The 20,453-nt window shown below is 41.5% G+C and overlaps 1 protein-coding gene across 21 annotated transcripts in view; it reads left to right on the top strand.

The window, feature by feature from the left end:
• Window positions 1–20,453, top strand: part of dlgap1a (discs, large (Drosophila) homolog-associated protein 1a) — a 715,152-nt gene that overhangs the window by 533,727 nt on the left and 160,972 nt on the right. For all 21 annotated transcript variants that reach the window (XM_059646107.1, XM_059646106.1, XM_059646105.1 and 18 more), the window contains 2 exons: window positions 8,658–8,835; window positions 8,922–9,162. In XM_059646107.1, coding sequence (XP_059502090.1) covers window positions 8,658–8,835; window positions 8,922–9,162 — 419 coding nt within the window. The remainder of the gene's footprint in view (window positions 1–8,657; window positions 8,836–8,921; window positions 9,163–20,453) is intronic.

Below are 20,453 nucleotides of genomic sequence, written 5' to 3'. Positions count from 1 at the left end.
TGGACTTTGGATTGAGGGTTCTGGATGACAGACAGTAATGTGTAGATGAGACTACAAAAGATCAGGCACAACCTTATTGACTAGTGGATCAGACTTGAAGAGGTGAATGGTTTACTCCTAAGTCTTATGTCCTTCTGTTCCTACTCATTCATTTAAAATCAAATGTTCCATATGCTGGAAATATAATGAAATTTTCTAAAATGCTGGAAATACTCAGCACCAATATTTTCTGACATTTATATATTGGTGTTTCATTCCAGTTGAGCTCATTATGTACAATATTTGCTAACAATCAGGTTTGTCCAACAATTTGTATATATATTTTTATACATAAACATATAGTATATACATTATAGATATGTATGTAAATGATTTTAATGTAGGAAGATGTCAAAGGAGTGTTATCAGACAAAATTTAACACTGAGAGCCATAAGATGTCAGGATAAATCTTACTCAAAGAAGTAAGTTTCAAGGAGCAATTTAAAGGAGAAGCCAAATGCTGTGAATTGGAGGGGTTTAGGGAGCAAATTCCAGAATTTAGGACCTGACTCAGAAATGAAGGTATTCAGGAATGTGAGAGAGGCTGGAATTGCTAATGGTAACCATTAGCCATATTAATTCAGTTGTGACTAACAGTGAAAACAACAAATAGGAACCGTAAATTCATAAATCTAAACATGAGAATTGTTTCTGTTTCTTAGCATCACTGCTAATGACAGTATAGTTCTTTCAGTGCCTCCTACAGCTTTTGATTTCTTGCCAAGCTTCTTCATCCCACTACCAATGACTCATCTAACCACCCCCAGCTTTCCTATTGTGATTTGAACGAGCAAGACAGTTTTTGTCACATATGATACTATTAACAGGAATAGTAGCTTTCTATTTTAGTAATCAGTGGATGTCAAGTAGAATGGCTTGCAATTAAAACTTATTACTTCATTGGTATTATTTACAAAGGATTATATTGGAAAATTACCTCAAGAAGATCTTCTTTTTATTTGTCCACAAATTTTGCTGGCTTTATGCAGCTCAACTTCTCAAGGGCAAGTAGGGATGGACAAGCAATACTCGCCCAGCCAGTGACATCTATATTTCATGAATGAATGAAGAAAGTATAAAATCAGAGCAGTTACTCTTTTGTTTCATGAAGAAGTGAATCTATGGAGAGGAACAGAGACAATTAAATCCAGTTGGAATCTTGGAGAGTTCTAGGTGGTGTGGGTTAGATGCGGCAGAATCGGGCAGGAAGCTAGACAAGGTCATCTTGATGTCAAGGTCATCTTGCTCCATTTTTCATCAGTGGTGCAGCAAGGTTCTCGCTAAGTGGCAGCAGCAATTGTTAGGGGAGAGACTAACACTTGTTAAATACCTTCTTAATGCCAGTATTTATCTAATTAGTATTCAGTCTCCTTTCTTACCAAACCCACCAAACAAACTAGATGTGGGGAAAACTCAACAAAGAAACCAGATCACGTATGGCGGATTCAATTCACTATTTGCTCCAAGCAACATCCATATTGCCTATGACCAATCTGGCACCCAGAGCATGATCAACACGTACCAGGCATGAGTGCATCTACTCCACAGACCTTGGCAGCTGGCATCTTCCAATCCATCCTGTTGCTTCTACTATGCTCTAGCAGTGCACTCTGGAAGCACAGATGTATACTGTGGGGTGCTCTTACAACTAGTATTGAACAACTAAAGCAGGGACAAACAGCATGTAGGTGCAGTCACCAAGCTCACAGTCTTGACAAGGCTGTATCTCAGGGATTATCACTTCCTCTTTTAGCCCTCACTTACTTAGCACCTACCTCTGCTTGCTCACATCATCCCTGACCTACCTTACCTTACCTTGCATTGTTTTGTCGATGAGCACAATCATACACTTGGAAGCTGTTTGGCAGTGTGCTAGGTCTATCTCCCTCATGCTTCATGTGGCAACAGCTCACATGGCAAACAGACTGCAAGTGCACCAAGCAAATAACCATGTCTTAGGGGGAGCAGTCCTCACTGGAATCCATGAAGGCGCCCATTAGTCAGGAGATCTTGATTGTCTCAGTCTCAGTCAAGAGCAGACTCACAAGCCAGTTAAAGGAATTGGCCATGCTCAGGTGTCCAGTTATTGTGTTCCCTGTCAGGAGGTCGGTGCCTCTGCACTCCAGGGAATGGATCATGCTCACTCCATTGGCTCCATAGCTAACATGATCAGGGAAACATATAGGTACCAGTCAGGGATCTTGGCATATGTTACCAGGGCTTTCCAGTCTTGCCAGGCGAGGGGTTGGGCCAGGATTGGCCTGTCCGGTTCACTCACAGAAACAAAGGGGGAAATGGAGGTGGGGACCAATTGTAGCCATTGCCACAAGACTGAGCACCTGCACGTTAGTATCTGGGAGCAGCAGACTCTGGACAAGGATACAGTTGTAAAGAGGAGGGCAGCAGTTAAAGCACGGCTGGGATGGGTATAGAGTAAGAGGGGGCCATCCATGATTAGAGCCACCCTCATTTCAAGTGGGAGACCAATAAATGATCATATCTGCACAGTCACGTCATATGCCAGGGGCTGTGTGGGGAAGGAGGCAGTTATAGGCCCATTTAGATTGCTTGGGTACAGGAAGTGAGGATGTGTGAAATTTGTGTGGTTAACGGATGGGCAACTCAAAATGGGATGTGGATGTTTGAGGGCTCACTGGTATGTTCAGGCTGAGGTTGGAGGCCATTGGCAGTGGTACACTAACTGTACACCATGCGCTGCAGTGACAATTAAAAGTGAGCAATGGAGAAGAAAATGGCTGTGAGCACACTTGAAGTGGGTGGGATAAGTAGTGTGACCAGTGAGGTAGAGGGGTTGTGCTAAACAACACTCAACAGGCCTTTTATAAAGGGAAAGAACATCTTTGGAATGCCAGCACTCATCTAGGTACACAACCGGCTTTTAAAGATGTCACGGGGGCGAGGGAAGCCAGTTTCTCAGCAGATATCTGCAAAATGGTGAGTTGTTCCAAAAACATTGCACAGTATGCTGGGCAGAAATCAAACATGAAAGACATCACGGAATATAGACAAGATAATTCATGAGTGAGTTGGGTAAACTCACCCAACTGTGAAGGTGGGTGAAAACCTGCTAGACCTTGTGATCAATTGCCCTCCAACAAAAAACCCATCACAATTTGGACATTTCATCTACTACTTCTCGCAAATGCATTCAGTTCCATTCCGTCACAAATAATGATTTTCTTTAAAAGTGGCTTTCAATTACCTTGTCCCTCCTAAAATAATTTGAAATCATTGATTTATGGAAGGTTAAATTTATTTGCAACATGTCATTATAAACAGGAATAATCTCATTCAATGCATTTTGTATAAAATGCGGTAAACTGAGATGCGCATCTATGTTTATGCTACACCACAGATTCCTGGTTTTTGGGTCTGTCATCAAAGTAATTCCTGTTCATGGGGAGTTCTGAGACAAATTCTAACAAAATGTAATCAAATAGCATGGTATGCAATTGGAATATAGGTCATGAGAAAACACTGATGGGTGAAATTTGGGTATCTCAAGATATTCTATAAATATATTAAGGGTAAGAGGATAACCAGGTAGAGAGGAGAATGTATTAGGGACCACAGAGGCAATTTGACCTTGAAGCCAGAGAAAACTGGCAGGATGTTAAAAGAGCACTTCACTCGCAAGAAAGGTGGCATAGGTACAGAATTCAAGAAGAAGGTCTGGGAGGTTTTTAAGCATATTGACATGGGGAGTGAGGAGGTATTAGAGGTTTCGGCAGTCTTAAAACTGGATAAATGCCTAGACCTGGATGTGTTTTATCCCGGGGGCTCTGAGAGATAAGGGAGGAAATTACAGTGGCCCTGACCATTCTTAATTCCTCTCTGGCCACAGGGAAGCTGCGATTGGACTAGACAACGGCTAGTGTTGTTCCATTTTCAAGAAGGGTGGCAGAGATAAACCAGGGATTTACAGACCAGTGAGTTTCAAATCAGTGGTGGGGAAAATGTTGAAGAAAATTCTGATGGAGGGAATTATTGTCCACTTGGAGAGGCAAATTTTGATCAGGGATAGTCAGCATGGTTTTATCAGAGGGAGGTCATGCCTAGGAAATTTGACAGAAATCTTTGTGGAGATGATCAGGTGTGTTGCTGGGGGTAATTCAGTTGCTGTAGTTTATATAGATTTTGGCAAAGTCTTTGGCAAGATACCATATGGAAGGTAAATACTCCTGGGATTCAGCATGATTTTGTGAGTTGGATCCAAAATCGGCTGAGTGGTAAGAGACAGAGGGCGGTGGTAGAAGGCTGTCTGTGTGGCTGGAGGACAGTGCCCATTAGAGTACCACAAAGATCAGCACTGGGTCTCATTCCATTGGGGATATATATAAATAAAACAGTGAGAATATTGGGGGGATGACAAGTAAGTTTGCCGATGACATAAAAGATAGTTAAAAGTGAGGAAGAAAGTCTACAGGAACATGAGAAAGTGCTCAAGCACACTCAACCATTCAATACGATGATGGCTGATCTGATATTCCTCGTGTCCATTTTCCTGCCATTTCCTCATAACTCTTGATTATAAGACACAAGGGAGTAGGAAGCTCCAAGGAACTGAGGGATCTTAGGGTGCTCGTTTTCAGATCCCTGAAGGTGGCAGGGCAGGTTAATAGGATAGTTAGAAGGCACAAAGAACATTTGCCTTTATCAGTCATGGCATAAATTATAAGAGCAGAGAGGTTATGTTGGAACTGTCCAAAACTTTGTTCGGCCACAGTTGGAACACTGTGTGTAGTTCTGGTTGTCACATTATAGGAAGGATGCAGTGGCATTAGAGGGGCTGCAGAGTAGATCCGTGAATCATAGAATCATATAGTGCCAAAGAGGCTCTTCAGTCCATCCAGTCTGTATCACCAAAAATATACTACTACCTCCACTAGTCCCAATTTCCCACACTCAGCCTACAGCCTTGAATGTTATGACACTTCAAGTGCTCAGCTAAGTACTTTCAAAGATTGAGAGATTTCCTTCCTCAGCTATACTCCCAGGTAGTACATTCAGGATTCCTACCACCTTTTGGGTGAAAATTTCTTTCCTCAAATCCCCTCTAAACCTCCTGCCTTTCACTTTAAAATTATGCCCTCTTGTTATTGATCCTTTAACTGAAAACAGCAGCTGCTTTCTGTTCACCCTTTCCAGGCTCTTGCTAATGTTAAAACCTCTATCAAGGCCCCCTTCAACCTTCTTTGCTTCAAAGAAAACAACCTAAGATTATCCAGTCTCTCTTTGTAGCTAAGATGTTCCGTCCCAGGCAACATCCCGGTGAATCTCCTCTGCACCCTCTCCAATGCAGTCACATCCTTCCTTTAGCGCAGTGACCCAAACTGCACACGATACACCATCTGTGGCCTAACTAAGTCCTGTACAACTCAAACATAACTTCATTGCTCTTACAGTCTGTGCCTCAACTGAGAAAAGCCGAAGTTCCGTATGCATTTTAACTACCCTATTAACTTGTTGTGCCACCTTCAGGGATCTGTGGACAAGCAGCCCTAGATCCCTCTGTTCCACTGAGCTTCTTCATTGAGTATTCTCCTACCATGTTCCTTCTTTCAAAGTACATCAGCTCTCATTTATCAGGGTTAAATTCCACCTACCGCTGATCTGCTTGCCTGATCAAACCGTTTATTTCATCCTATAACCTAACACCTACCCCCTCACTGTCAGCCACCTGGCCAAACTTAATTACCATTTCCCACCCCGGCCCCCCCATTCTCATCTCTATCATTTATGAATATCACAAACAATAAGGGACCAAGCATGGATCCTTGTGGTACATTGCTGCAAACTGGGCTCCAATCACACAAACAGCCTTTTACCACAGTCAACTGTCACCTGCTTTATCAGTTTTCTGTGTTAGCCTGTGTCGGCCTTGATGAAATCCATATGAACTACATCACTAGCCTCAGCTGCACTACCGTCATTCAAACACCCCGTCACCTCCTCGAAAAATTCCACTAGATTTGTTAGATGTGACCTCCCTCTGACAAAGCCAACTGATGATCATTGATCAAACCTTGCCTCTCTAAATGGAGATTATTTTTCTCCTTCACTGCTCTCACCACTGATGCAAGACTCACTGGTCTACAGGTCCTTGATTCATCTCTACCACCCTTCTTGTAAAGTGAGACTACATTAGGTATCCCTCCAGTCCTCTGGGACCTCCCCTGCTGCTAGAGATGATTTCAAAATGTGGGTCAGAACTCCTGTCATTTCCTCCCCGTCTCCCACAGCAGCCTGGGATAAAGGTCATCCAGTCCTGTCTGCTTTTAAATCCCCAAAAACCTCTAATGCCTCCTCAGATCTTACATTAACTTCTTCCAGTACATCACAGTCCATCTTCTTGAATTCTGCACTTGAATCCTCCTTTGCCCAAATATAGCATTCATCAGGATGTTGCCTGGAATGGAACGGTTTAGCTACAAAGAGGGGCTGGATAGATTTTGGTTGTTTGGAGCAGAGACATCTGAGTGGGGAGCCATATAAAACATAGAACATAGAACATAGAACAGTACAGCACAGAACAGGCCCTTCAGCCCACAATGTTGTGCCGACCATTGATCCTCATGTATGCACCCTCAAATTTCTGTGACCATATACATGTCCAGCAGTCTCTTAAATGACCCCAATGACCTTGCTTCCACAACTGCTGCTGGCAACGCATTCCATGCTCTCACAACTCTCTGCGTAAAGAACCTGCCTCTGACATCCCCTCTATACTTTCCACCAACCAGCTTAAAACTATGACCCCTCATGCTAGCCATTTCTGCCCTGGGAAATAGTCTCTGGCTATCAACTCTATCTATGCCTCTCATTATCTTGTATACCTCAATTAGGTCCCCTCTCCTCCTCCTTTTCTCCAATGAAAAGAGACCGAGCTCAGTCAACCTCTCTGCGTAAGATAAGCCCTCCAGTCCAGGCAGCATCCTGGTAAACCTCCTCTGAACCCTCTCCAAAGCATCCACATCTTTCCTATAATAGGGCGCCCAGAACTGGACGCAGTATTCCAAGTGCGGTCTAACCAAAGTTTTATAGAGCTGCAACAAGATCTCACGACTCTTAAACTCAATCCCCCTGTTAATGAAAGCCAAAACACCATATGCTTTCTTAACAACCCTGTCCACCTGGGTGGCCATTTTAAGGGATCTATGTATCTGCACACCAAGATCCCTCTGTTCCTCCACGCTGCCAAGAATCCTATCCTTAATCCTGTACTCAGCTTTCAAATTCGACCTTCCAAAATGCATCACCTCGCATTTATCCAGGTTGAACTCCATCTGCCACCTCTCAGCCCATCTCTGCATCCTGTCAATGTCCCACTGCAGCCTACAACAGCCCTCTACACTGTCAACGACACCTCCGACCTTTGTGTCGTCTGCAAACTTGCTGACCCATCCTTCAATCCCCTCGTCCAAGTCATTAATAAAAATTACAAACAGTAGAGGCCCAAGGACAGAGCCCTGTGGGAATAAAGTTGCATAAGATTATGAGGGGCATGGATAGGGTGAATAAAAAGCTGCTGCTCTCTTTAGTTGCAGTGTCAAAACAAAGGGGCATAATTTCTTGTGAAAGGCAGGAGGTTTAACGGGATTTGAGGAAATGTTTTTCACCCAGAGAGTGATGGAATCTGGTACGCATTGCCTGGGAGGGCCGTACAGACAGGAAACCTCACAACCTTTAAAAAAGTACATGAATGAGCACCTGAAATATCATCAAATTCAAGGCTCTGGGCCAAGCGTTGGAAAATAGGATTCGAGTAGATAGGGTGGTGCAGACTCTGCGCCAAATTGCTGTCCTGTACTGTATGTCTCGATTGGTCTTGTGGCTGAATGGCAATCACACATGACATAATGTACCTACAGCCACTCTGCTTTGACAGTCACTCCTCTGAATGCAGCAATCTTTCTGAACCATTAACTTTAGTTAAAATAAATGAAGGTCAGAAAAAAAATGTTGTGGACCACGTATTAAGAAACTCTTAACAAGCTCTGTGTTGTACCATCTATCTCTCCCAGCATGGAAAATATGTCTGATATTTATATCGAATTCTTAAAAACTGCTCTTGGTTGTAATGATCTGGGAGGTGACTCACATCTTCACAGAGATGTCCTGTTGAAGCTGGGAAAGTATAATTTTGCTCAAGGCAAACAGTTGTGTTTTTTTTCCTGAAGTAGATTCCTAATGAGAATCAGAGCAACAAAAAAAAGTCTTACTGATCAGGAAAGGGTCTTGCTGGGAGGGAGGGTTACAGGCTTAAGCTCTGGGAATGTTATGTCTACTTCCAGAGCTGGTCTCAGAAAACAAATGTAAACGTACCCAAGGCCAAAGAGTAGAGCATTAGTTGGGCCATTTTCCACGTACTATTGTCGAGGTACTAAAGGATTTGTCATGAGCTATTACTAATCTTGTATTGTTAACACAGCCACAGTTACATGCTCCTTTTATTACTGCATCATAAATTATAAAGAAAATGGGTGTTACTCTCCTTTCCAGAGATAAATATCTCTCATCCCTTTCTCAGCTGATATTTACTGCCCATGATTAACAAACTGCATACTTACTGAAAAGTTTCCTCATTTTCCCTTAGGATTTCAAGCGAACATTCTCCCAAACTTCAAATACGAAGCCACAGTTATCTGCGCGCAGTCAGTGAGGTCTCAATTAATCGAAGCTTGGATAGCTTGGATCCTGCGGTGCTTCTCGCCTCGCCCAAGTTCCGTTCTCGCAACGAGAGCTATATGAGGGCCATGAGCACCATCAGCCAGGTAGGCAATTTGTGATGGTTCAGGTTGAAACTTTAAATCATCTTACACGGTCTGAACTAAACTTGCTGAAATCTCTCTGCCTGCAGGTGAGTGAGGTGGAAGTTAATGGACAATTCGAATCTGTTTGCCAATCAGTATTTAGCGAACTGGAGTCGCAGGCGGTCGAAGCGCTGGATTTGCCCATGCCAGGATGTTTCCGTATGCGAAGTCACAGCTACGTGAGGGCTATTGAACGTGGCTGCTCACAGGATGATGAAAGTTTGTCTCTTAGACCAGCATCACCGCCTCGAACAACCACTACGGTGAGGACCATCCAAAGCAGTACTGGTAGGTTTTTGGATGATAATGAGTCCCCTTATGGCTAAAGTGTGTGGCTGAGTGTGGCTAAGGAATTGGACAAATAATGAGAAGAAAAAAAAGGGCAGTTTTTTTGTCTCCATTTGTACTTAGCTTTCTTCGCAATTGCTAATAATCATGAAGTAAATTTTTCAATTCTCCAAAACTGCTCAGGTCAAACATGCCTGTTCAGAATAGAATTACCAAGCATTTCAATTTACACGAAGGGCATACACCAGACACCACAGGTCCGGAAACTTTCCCAGCATTCGCTGCTGGGAATTAATGGATGGAAAATCCCGGGCACCTTGTTGAATAAGGGTACCTGCCAGTTATACTGACTCAAAACTAATCCTCTCTCCTACCCCTCCTGCCCCATGTCCCCAACAGCAGTTACAATTCCGCCCTCGGTAGGAATGCAAGTTTTGGAACATTAAATGCCACACTTTGCAAGTGGCTGATCCTCTTGTTAAACTGATAAAAGTGCAAGCACGGATTATTCTTACCTACAGTGTTAGTAAGGTAGGGTAAAGATGCACGTTGTGTCGAACAACTGTACATTTAATAGCAAAATTAGTACTGTCTCAATGAAATATGCATGTTCTCTTCATTTAAAGTCCGTATTCTAGTGTATTCCACTGTGACGACAGACAGTTTTGAGAGGAGGTCAGTGCTTTTATTTATAGTAAAGTTGGCCTTAACATCTTTTGGTCTGTTCGTGGCAACTAATTATTCCTTGACATATCTACATAAAGCACGTTTCACACTGTGTGACTCTAAGTGAAAGAAAATCACATTAATTAGACAATGGAGAGTATTGCAAAGAAAAAGAAAGTATAATAACAACTGAGTGAGTTTATTTAATTGGACAGATTGTTCAGGCTTTGCTAATGTAAGGTTAAAAGGTAATGGTATGTTTCAAAAAGACTAAATACAGTAAGGCTGCGCTGTTAAGGTGGAGTTTCACTCATTGGGAGCATAGTTTACAGAATTGGCTTGACTTTGGCCAGTGTCTATTGTAATCAGTATTCCTACTATATAACATTCCGTGTAAGAGTTCAGCATCACCCAGTCCAGACTTTAATATGACTTAATACATGTTTCATTCTTTCGTGCACTATTTCCTGTCATGACATTTAGACGCACATAGATACTGCTAAATTGCAAAATTTAATAAAAACATAGAAAGGCTGCATTTGCCTTTAATTCTTACATTAATTTTCAGTAAGCTCACAACACTGTCGATATATTGGCATGCTTGTATGCAAAGCAATAACTTTTGTTCCAGTGGCTGATTTGAGATTTCATCAGATGTGGAAAATTAACAATTGTTGGATTGGTCTTAAAGGTTACGAATGTTAAGTGCAGGATAGAATGTTTCCCATAAATTATTGATGCCAGCAGTCCCATGTCAAGAACAGCATGACTTTGATTTGAGATGGTTCCTTGTCCGTGCTTGCACTTTTATCAGTTTAACAAGAGGATCAGCCACTTGCAAAGTGTGGCATTTAATGTTCCAAAACTTGCATTCCTACCGAGGGCGGAATTGTAACTGCTGTTGGGGACATGGGGCAGGTTGGGAGTTAAAGACCTGAGAACTGCTGGCCAGTTGAAAATCTAGAATGGTTTTCCATTTCTGATTTTTACTGGAACTGAATGGGAAGCTTCCGCAGAGTTGCCAAATAAATAATTCAAACATTTAAATAATAGGACGGTCACGGATTCAAATCAGAATTCTGTTAGTAACAGGGTTTCCTGAGCTGGAACTCATATTCCTGTGTGAAAATTGATAGGGTCAACAAGGTGAGAACAGAGTAAACAGCCTTTACTTGAAAGCCTTTACTTAGTGAAACTAAATAGCTGACTATGCAAAATGCTTGTGATCACAGCACTTATTCAGAGAGCCAGATTTCACTGCTTCACCCATAATTAACCAATATTCTCAAAATAGTTTTATCTACTTATGACTTTCCTCACTTTGGTCTGATCTTCTTTGATGACAGCATTCATTGCAGTACGGAAGCAGCTAGTGTAACTCTACCTGCAAATCTCTGGGGAAAAGCTAGAGTAGCAACAATGCCATGAGTAGCAGTCTTCTCCTCAGTCACATGCTCCATCACAGGACAGAAGAGTAGACACAGAGATCCAGCTCGGAGTGAGAGATATGCCAATCTAGCTTCCACATGAACAGAAGAACACTTTGCTCAATTAGTCAGGCTCTTGTGGCAGCTCAGGCATCTGATGCCTCCTGGACCAAGACTTCCTGTATTGTAGATCTGGTGAAACTGATGACCATGTATTGCAAGTGACTCTCACTGCAGGGCCATCACTGTTTCCTGTCCCACCTTACTATTGTGTCACAGGAGAGTGCTGAGAAATGGATTATATGGAGGTGATACAATAATAACATTTATTGTGGGACACTATGAGGCATGGATGCAAGATATTAGTACAATGCAGACTTGTATTAGCATTGGTTTTTCAATGAGAGATATGTGGCAGTGCCAGGTGAGAGGGGAGCTGCAAGGTGTATTGGTTTGAGATGTATTGTGTAGGAAAAGGCTGAAGAGCAGAGAGTGCAGGAGTTGGCAACTGAAAGTGAGAAGTATTCAACATTTCTGACCTTGAAGTCAATAATTTTTCTAGGGGCACTATGCCCTGTTTGAGGAACCAGATTTCTATCTCCCATGTCCTCAGTCGCTTTCATTGCACCATATGAAAGACTGATGTCTTCTTCCTTGGAAAATAATTTCGCTAATGCAGGGTCTCTTTGGATTAGGAATGACTGAGAGACCTGGGGCAGCAATAAGAGAATAGATTGCAAGCTTCCCTTACCTCCTTTCCATTTGTTCGATTACTGCAGCCTGAAAAGGTAGTATAGAATTTGGCATCACGCCTGCACATTATTGTTGGGCAGGAAACCCATATGTGAGATGAAAGAGCTACAACGAAGCCCAAGACCAGCAAATGATTCCGGACAGTCTTTCTCCGAGGTGGATGTAAAAAAATCATGCAGAATTATTTTGAAGAGTATCCCCATTGACCTGGTCAATATTCATGCTTCAGGCAGCAACTATAAGAATGAATTATCCAAACTTTATCGTAATTCTGTTTGTCAATGCTCTTTGTGACCAAATTGACAGCTACATTTTCTCCTTAATGTCCCAGGATCTGAATTAGAGACAGGAATAAGCCACCTCACCTCTGAAGCCAGCACTGCTTGGCTGTGCTATTCATTCCACATTCTCACTTCCACACAATAACCTCTCATCTCCTTGTTTATCAAGAATTTATTTATCTCTGCTTTATAAAGATTCTGGCGCTGCTTCTACAGCCTTACAAAGAAGAAAGCTCCAAAAACTTACAATTTTCTCTGAGAAAAAATATTCTTCTTTCTATATTAAATGAGTGACGCTTATTTTAAATGGTGAGCCCTAGCTCTGGAGTCTCCCAGAATAGGCAACATGGTTTACACATGGATTGTGTTAAGACTCCTCAAGATCTTATGTATTTCAAGCAGGTCACTTCTTACTCTTCAAATGCCCATGGGATACCAGTTTAGTTAGTCTGACCTTTCCTCAAAATACACCCTGCTTATTCCAGGTTTTAGTGTGGTAAAGCTTCTCTGAACCACTTGGGATGAATTTACATCCTTCCTCAAATAAGGAAGCCAATAATATGCACAATAGTCCAAGTGTGGTCTCACCAGTGCCCTGAATAGCTGAAGCATAACCTCCCTATTTTGGTATGCAATTCCCTTCATGGTAAACAATAACATTCTATTTACTTTCCTAAAGACTTCTTGTTTCGGCATAAAAAGCTTTTACAAATCAGGTACTAGAATCTGCCTGCCTCTTAAAACTCTGCAATCTCTAACCATTTAGATAATGTGCTTCTCCTTTATTCTTTCTGCCAAAATAGACAATTCCACAATTTCTCACATTGTACTCCATCTGCTTTTTTTTGCCCATTCACTTATCCTGTCTATATCCCTTTATGTTCTCTTCAAAACATAACTTCCCACCTATCTTTATGACATCAGCAAATTTAGCAACCATACCTCCAGTCCCTTCATTCAGGGCATGTGCATAAATTGTAAATAGTTGAATTCCTAGCAACAACCCCTGTGACACACCATATATTACAAATCACCAGAAAATTGCCTATGTAAGCCTCCACTGCTTCCTGTTAGCTAGCTAATCTTGTATCTATGTAATTTGCTGCACATTACACCATACGCTTTTTTTTGAAGCACAGTAATGTTTCATGTGGCTATCAAATACTTTCTAAGTCTAAGTACAGTGTATCTACTGGACCCTCTTTATCCATACCGCATATTATTTCTTCCAAGAACTTCAGTAAGATTGTTAAGCGTGACTTACCTTTCACAAGACCATATTGACTCATCCTGATTACCTTTGACTTCCCATGTGCCTTGCTGTAATATATATGTTATAAAATCCTCCAATATCTTCTCTGTGTCACATGTTAAGACAGCTTTTCTTTACTTTCTTGCTTTCTACCTCCTTCACCATTTTAAATAAAGGAGTTATGTTTGCTTTGTTTTCAAATCTAATAGAGCCTTCTCCAAATCTAGGGAAATTTAGAAAATTTAAAGCAACAGGCCAACTATTTCACTACCCACTTCTTTCAAAGGCCTCAGATAAAGTCCACCAGGTCCTGGAAGTTAACAACCAGCAGCTCCAACAATTTGATCAGTTTGACTTTCCTATTGGTTGTCATTTTCTTGAGTTCCTCCCCCCTCCACTTCCTGATCTACAGATATTTCTGTGATGTTACTTATATCCTCTATATGAAAAATCATGCAAAATGCCTGCTCGATTCATATATTTCCTATGGGCCCAATGCAGTTTCTTAACTCCGTTTCTTTTTGAAATATCTATAGAAACTCTTACTATCTGTTTTTATATTTCCACGTAGCTTTCTCTCATGTTCTAAGTCTTCCCTTCTTATTAATGGTTTATTCATCTCTGCTGTTTTTAAATTTTGTCTGATCTTGTGATCCGCCACCCATATCCGCACAATTGTATATATTTTCTTTGAATTTAATTCTAACCTTGACAATTTTGTTTATCCACAGGTGATGGGTCCTCCTGTATGCTTTTTGAACTTTTCAATTTTTCTTTCTTGCTGGAATGTATGTATTCCAAAACATCCCCTTTAATGTCTGCCACTGCACGTCTATTGGACTAGCCCTCAATTTAATTTACCAGTTCACTTTAGATGACTCTGCTTTCATGCACTCATAATTGGCCTTTTTCTAATTTCAGGTATTAATTTTTGATCCATCCTTCTCTCCGTGAAACTGACTGTAAAATTCAATCATTCAAATACAATAGTGACTACACCAATAATGTACTTAATTAACTGTAAATTGCTTTGGAATGTTGCAAGGTCAGGAAGGGCACTGTATAATTGGAGTCTATTTTATTTCTTATCAGCTTTTCAGAAAGAAGATTAGTTTATTTTTGGAATGGAAGGTATTTGTTGTAAAGAGAGCTATTGTTGCTGGGCATGTGAATATTTCATTAAACAATTTGGTTTTTAACACAACAAAGTTCAGTACAGGTTAAAGCTCCCTGTTCGTAATCTCAACAAAAATCTTTTTAAAAGTTGCAGTCACAACTTTGAAAGAGTGCACTCTGCTGTATCATTATGATCTCTTGGAATGCAAGAATTCAGCCAGTTCCTGACAATTCTCGAACTCAGGCTTTTGTCTGAATTTGGCTGGTCTTCTGTGTCAGTGAATTAATTTTAAATCATCAACAATGTTCAGAATCCTCCTCACACAGCTGGTTCCTGCTAAATGCAAAACCTGTTGCCAAGAAATCTTCTGTTTTAATCATGATTCTTTATAACACGACAACTTGAATCACTCAACCATTCAGAGAATGAGAACACGGTATTTTGAATGTTCGAAAACATAATTGCGGAAGATTTCGATGTAAGGATCAAGATTAATTGTTGTGTTTGAATTACCTCCATGCAATTGAGAGAATAAAATGGTTTGATTTCTCAGTGTCAACTGATAGGAAACAGTTTGACCATTGGGATTCAATAGAATGAAAACGAACGGAAAAGATTTCAGTTCTTTTGGATTACTTACTTAAAGAGTGAATGAATATAATTTAGTTTAGTTGAATTTCATCAATGCAGTTTATTCCTTGAGGATTCAGTTCTCTTCATGTGGTTTGTGCAGTCCCTTTAATGTAGAAACACAAGCATTTCATAGAATCACAATGAAAAGGAGACAAAGAAAGGAAAATTGGAAGGAAATGTCAGAAATGAGCCCATTGAGTATGTTCTGCCAAATCAAGAGTTTGATAAAGAAAAGACGAAGCATTTGTCAGGTACAGTGCATTATAAATGATGGCTGCCCTTCCAACATATAGAGAAGTATGGTTGGTTGCTTAAAGAGGAAATTAAGAAGGAAAAGAGGGACTACGAAATATCCTTGCCAGATGAGGTCAAGGTAACCCTAAGGCTTTTTATAAGTATGTGAAAATAATAGTGAGAGGGTTGCCAGAGAAGGAGTGGGACCTATTAGAAACCAAATGGCTAGTCTGCGCCAGTGGAAGTGGGTGGGCTGTAAATAAATAATCCTCATCTGTATTCATGAAGGATGATGTAGTTGGAGATTTCATTTGGAATAGTGAGGTTCTAGAACATTTTAAGATTAATAAAGAGGAGATATTAGATGTTTAAATGACATTCGCATACATTGCCAGGGTCTGGTGAGGTGTAACACAGACTACTATGTGAGACAAGGAAAGAGATCACTGGTGCTCTGCAGGAGATATTTAGGTGAAGTGCCCAGTGACTGGAGGATAGCTAATGTGGCTCCTTTGTTCAAGGAGAGCAGCAGCGATAGGCAAGGTCATTACAAACCAGGTAGGAAAATTATTTGAAAATATCCTGAAGGACAGGATTAATAAACACTTGGAAAAGCAGGGATTGATCACCCTGGATTGATCAGGGATAGTCAGCATGGACTTGTTAGAGGAAGATCCTGTCTGTTTAATTTAACTGAGTTTTTTGAAAAGGTGACTAAATATATTGATGAGAATGATGCAGTTAATGGTGTTTATATGAATTTTAATAATGCTTTTGACAAGGTCCAACATTTTAGGCTGGTCCAAAGGATCAGAGCCTGTAGGATCCAAGGCAAGATGGCAAACTGGATCCAAAATTGGCTTATGATTAGGATGCAAAGAATGGTGGAGGCTTGTCTTTTTAATTGGAGACCCAGCGATATACCACAGGGATCAGTGCCGGGATCCTTGCTGCTTGGTTTGTACATTAATGACTTCATGTGAATGTAGAAGGTATAATTAGTAAGTTTGCAGATGACATGAAAATGGGTGGTATTGCTGATAGCGAGGACGATGGTCTCAGGCTACAGTCTATCAGTGATCAGCTGGTAAATTGGACAGTTCAATGGCAGGCAGAATTTAAGTCTGCTAAGTGCAAGGTCATGCATTTTGGGAGGTCTAAAAAAGGAAGGATATACACAATGTAAACACTGTACACAGTGGTCCTTGGAGAATACTGAGGAACAAAGAGGTCTTAGTGTACAAGTCCATAAAGAGTGTTGAAGAGGGCATACGAGATATTTGCCTTCATTATCCAAGGTGTAGAATATTGGAATATTGGAGCAAGGAAGTCTCGTTACAAATTTATAATTTAGGCCACAGATGGAATACTGTGTGCAGGTGTGGTTGCCGTACTATTGGAAGGATGTGATTGCACTGGAGGGGCTTCAAAGGACATTCACAGGATGATGCCTGGGATGAGAAATCTCAGTTATGAAGAGAGACTGGAATAGCTTTGCTTGTTTTCTGGGGAGCAGGGGAGGGTGAGGTATACAAATTGAGCTGATGGAGGTATACAAAATTACGGCAGACATAAACAGAGTAGACCCTCCCCCAGAGCAGAAGGCATAAGCTTATGGTGTAGTGTAAGTGGTTTAGAGGCAATCAAAGTAAAGATTATTTTCATCCAGGTGGTGGTATTTGGAGAAGTTGGCGAAGCCAAGTACTCTTGGACCATTTAGTAAGCATCTAGGTGTGTACATAAAATGCTAGGGCAAGTAGGCTGAGGATCAATTGCAGAGAAATGAGATTAATACAGTTTGGTGTTTGTTGGTCAACCTTGACATGGTGAGCCAAACAGCCTGTTTCTATGCTGTATGGCTCTGTAAATAGCATCCATAGACATTCCACTGCAGAACTTCTGTGCCAGAAACTTCCGTTCCAGAATTTGATGATTATGGAAGGTAGATATGTAAAATTGCCAAACAGATTGAGTGTCATCTTGCAAATCCATCTGAAATATATGAATGGCAGGTGGTAAATGTTAGAGAGATTTTTGGTTGGCCATGTGTGGAAAGAAATTGAAGGCTGTAACATCACCATCCATAGCTCCAGGCTATAACATGCATGCAAAAACATGTGTTGTGTCAAGAACTTGGACTCCTTGCTGGTGGGAGAGGGAGGGGTGTTTGGGGCAGTTGATTCAGTTGGTTCGCCAGCCAGTGTGGTTTGATTAGTGCCAGCAGCATAGTGATTGGTACCCATTTCTGGCTGGGCTGTCTCCATGCCCTACACATGGTGGTAAATGTGGTACCTTCGATCAAACTTGCATTTTGGCAAATAACTGGAGAAAGAAGGGACATTCCCCTGTCCACTAATGTAGTTCTTTATCTCAAAAACATTAATCAGGTATAACCTACTCTTTACAAATCCATGCTGGCTCCCTCTAATCAGCTGAAAATGTTCAAAATGCTCAATCACTGTATCCTTAATTGCAAGTCTTTCATAATTTGCTGACAACACATAATTGGCCTCTAATTTCCTGGTTTCCTTCTCTCACAATTCTACAAAACAAGAGGCATGCATAATTTCCTGATCAAAAGGAACAGTTCCTGAATCAAGCGTCTTTAATAACCCAAAGTTTGTTGTGATGATTTTTGCACAGGGGAGTGAGATGGAGAAGCATAAATATTTATAGAGTGCTACAAAGCTTGACTTTTTCTAAAACTGTTAATATTTAGATGTGTCCCCTTCAATTTAAGGTGATACTGAATGTGTGATGATGCTGTGACTTTAAGAAATGTGTTTTGCCCTGGTTTCTTCTAGAGAGAGACTGAGGGACAGGTGACAAGCAGATGATAAACAACTTGTGAGGCCTTTTTTAAAAAATTTTGACAATAACAACAGCCTGAGGAGGTGTGATTAAACTGTCACAGATCCAAGAATTTTAGTTAGCTTTCAGCAGTTGTTGTTGGGGTCTCGGTAGGGTTGGAAGGCAGTTAATCTTTCCCAGATGCTACACTGTGCCTCAGAATGACTTTTGATGTTCTTTCCTCATGGATTAGACCATCTATTTTCTGCATTCGCCAAGGGAGTGTTTGTGCGATGTTAATATATTGGAACAGTTAATTAGTAACTGTTACTGTATCTCTTACTCAGTTAATATCTGTCAAATTTTCAGTTGGTAAAGAAGAGGTGGTGAAGGCTGGGTGGTATGATCGTTACAGACTATTAATCCAGAAACTCAACTAATGTTCTGGGGACCCAGATTTGAATCCTGCCACGACAGATTGTGAAGTCTGAATTAAGAATCTACTGGAATTAAAAATCAAACGATGACTATGAATTCATTGCCGATGGTCTCAAAAACCTACCTGGTCCACTCATGTTTTTCAGGGAAGGAAATCTGCTACCTTTACCTAGTTTGGCCTAAATGTGACTTACAGCAATGTGGTTGACTCTAAATTGCCTCTGAAATGACCTAACAAGCTACTCAATTGTAGCAATTGCTACTAAGTCTCAAAGCAATTCAATTTGGTTGGATCATCTAGGATCAACCTAGGCACCAGAAAAAAACAACTGCAGAATCAGCCCTGCAAAGCCCTCTTTAATAACTCTGGGGGGCTAGTGCCAAAATTGGGAGAGCTGTCTCATAGACTAGTCAAACAACAGCCGAACATAGTCATACCCATGGAGTCATACCTTATAGACAATGTCCCAGACACTATCACCACCCTCCCTGATAAGACCTGTCTCACCAACAGGACAGACCCAGCAGAGGTGGTGGCACAGTAGTGTACAGTTGGAAGCGAGTTGCCCTGGGAGTCCTCAACATTGACTCCAGACCCCATGGAGTCTCATGGCAGCAGGTTAAACATGGGCAAAGAAACCTCCTGCTGGTTATCATATACTGTCCTGCCTCAGCTGATAAATTGGCACTCCTCCATGTTGAATAACACTTGGAAGAAGCACTGAGGGTGGCAAGGGCATAAAATATACTCTGGGTGGGAGATTTCAATGTCCATCACACAGACTGGCTCAGCAGCAAAACTACTGAGCAAGCTGGTCGAGTCCTAAAGGACATAGCTGCTAGACTGGGTTTGCAGCAGGTGGTGAGGGAACCAACAAGAGGGCAAAACATACTTGACCTCATTCTCACCCATCTGCCAGCTGCAGATACATCTGTCCGTGATGGTATTGGTAAGAGTGACCTTTGCACAGTTCTTGTGAAGTTGAAGCCCTACTTTCACACCGAGAATAATCTTTATCATGTGTGGAACTATCATTGTGCTCAATGAGACAGATTTGAACAAATCTAGCAATTCAGTACTGGACACCCTTGAGGTGCAATGGGCCATCAACAGCGGTAGGATTGACCTCTAACACAATCTGCAACCTCATGGCCAGGTATATCCCCCATTCAGCCATTACCATCAAGCCAGGGATCAACCCTGGTTCAATGGAGAGTGCAGGAGGACATGCCAGGAGCAGCACCAGGAGTCAACCTGGTGAATCTTCCAAAATGGCCTACTTGCATGTCGAACAGCACAAGGACCAAGTGACAGACAGAGCTAAGAGGTCCCACAACAAACAGATAAGACCTAAACTCTACAGTTCTGCCATATCCAGTCATGAATGATGGTGGACAATTAAGCAACTCCCTGGAAGAGGAGGCTCCACAAATATCCCCATCCTCAATGATGGAAGAGCCCAGCACATCAATGAAAGAAGTAGGGTTGAGGCTTTTTTCTTTCATAGAATCCCTATAGTGTGGAAACAGGCTCTTTGACCCAACAATTCCATACCAACTCACAGAGCACCCCACCCAGACCCATTCCCCCTAATCTACACATCCCTGAACACAACGGGAAATTTAGCATGGCCAATCCACCTAACCTGCACATGTTTGGACTATGGGATGAAACCCACACAGACACGGGGATAATATGC

The sequence above is a fragment of the Stegostoma tigrinum genome, chromosome 5 (genome assembly GCF_030684315.1).
Source record: "Stegostoma tigrinum isolate sSteTig4 chromosome 5, sSteTig4.hap1, whole genome shotgun sequence".
Classification (NCBI taxonomy): Eukaryota; Metazoa; Chordata; class Chondrichthyes; order Orectolobiformes; family Stegostomatidae; genus Stegostoma; species Stegostoma tigrinum.
Note: the sequence above shows the minus strand (reverse complement) of the source record. Positions and strands in the feature narration are given on the sequence as shown.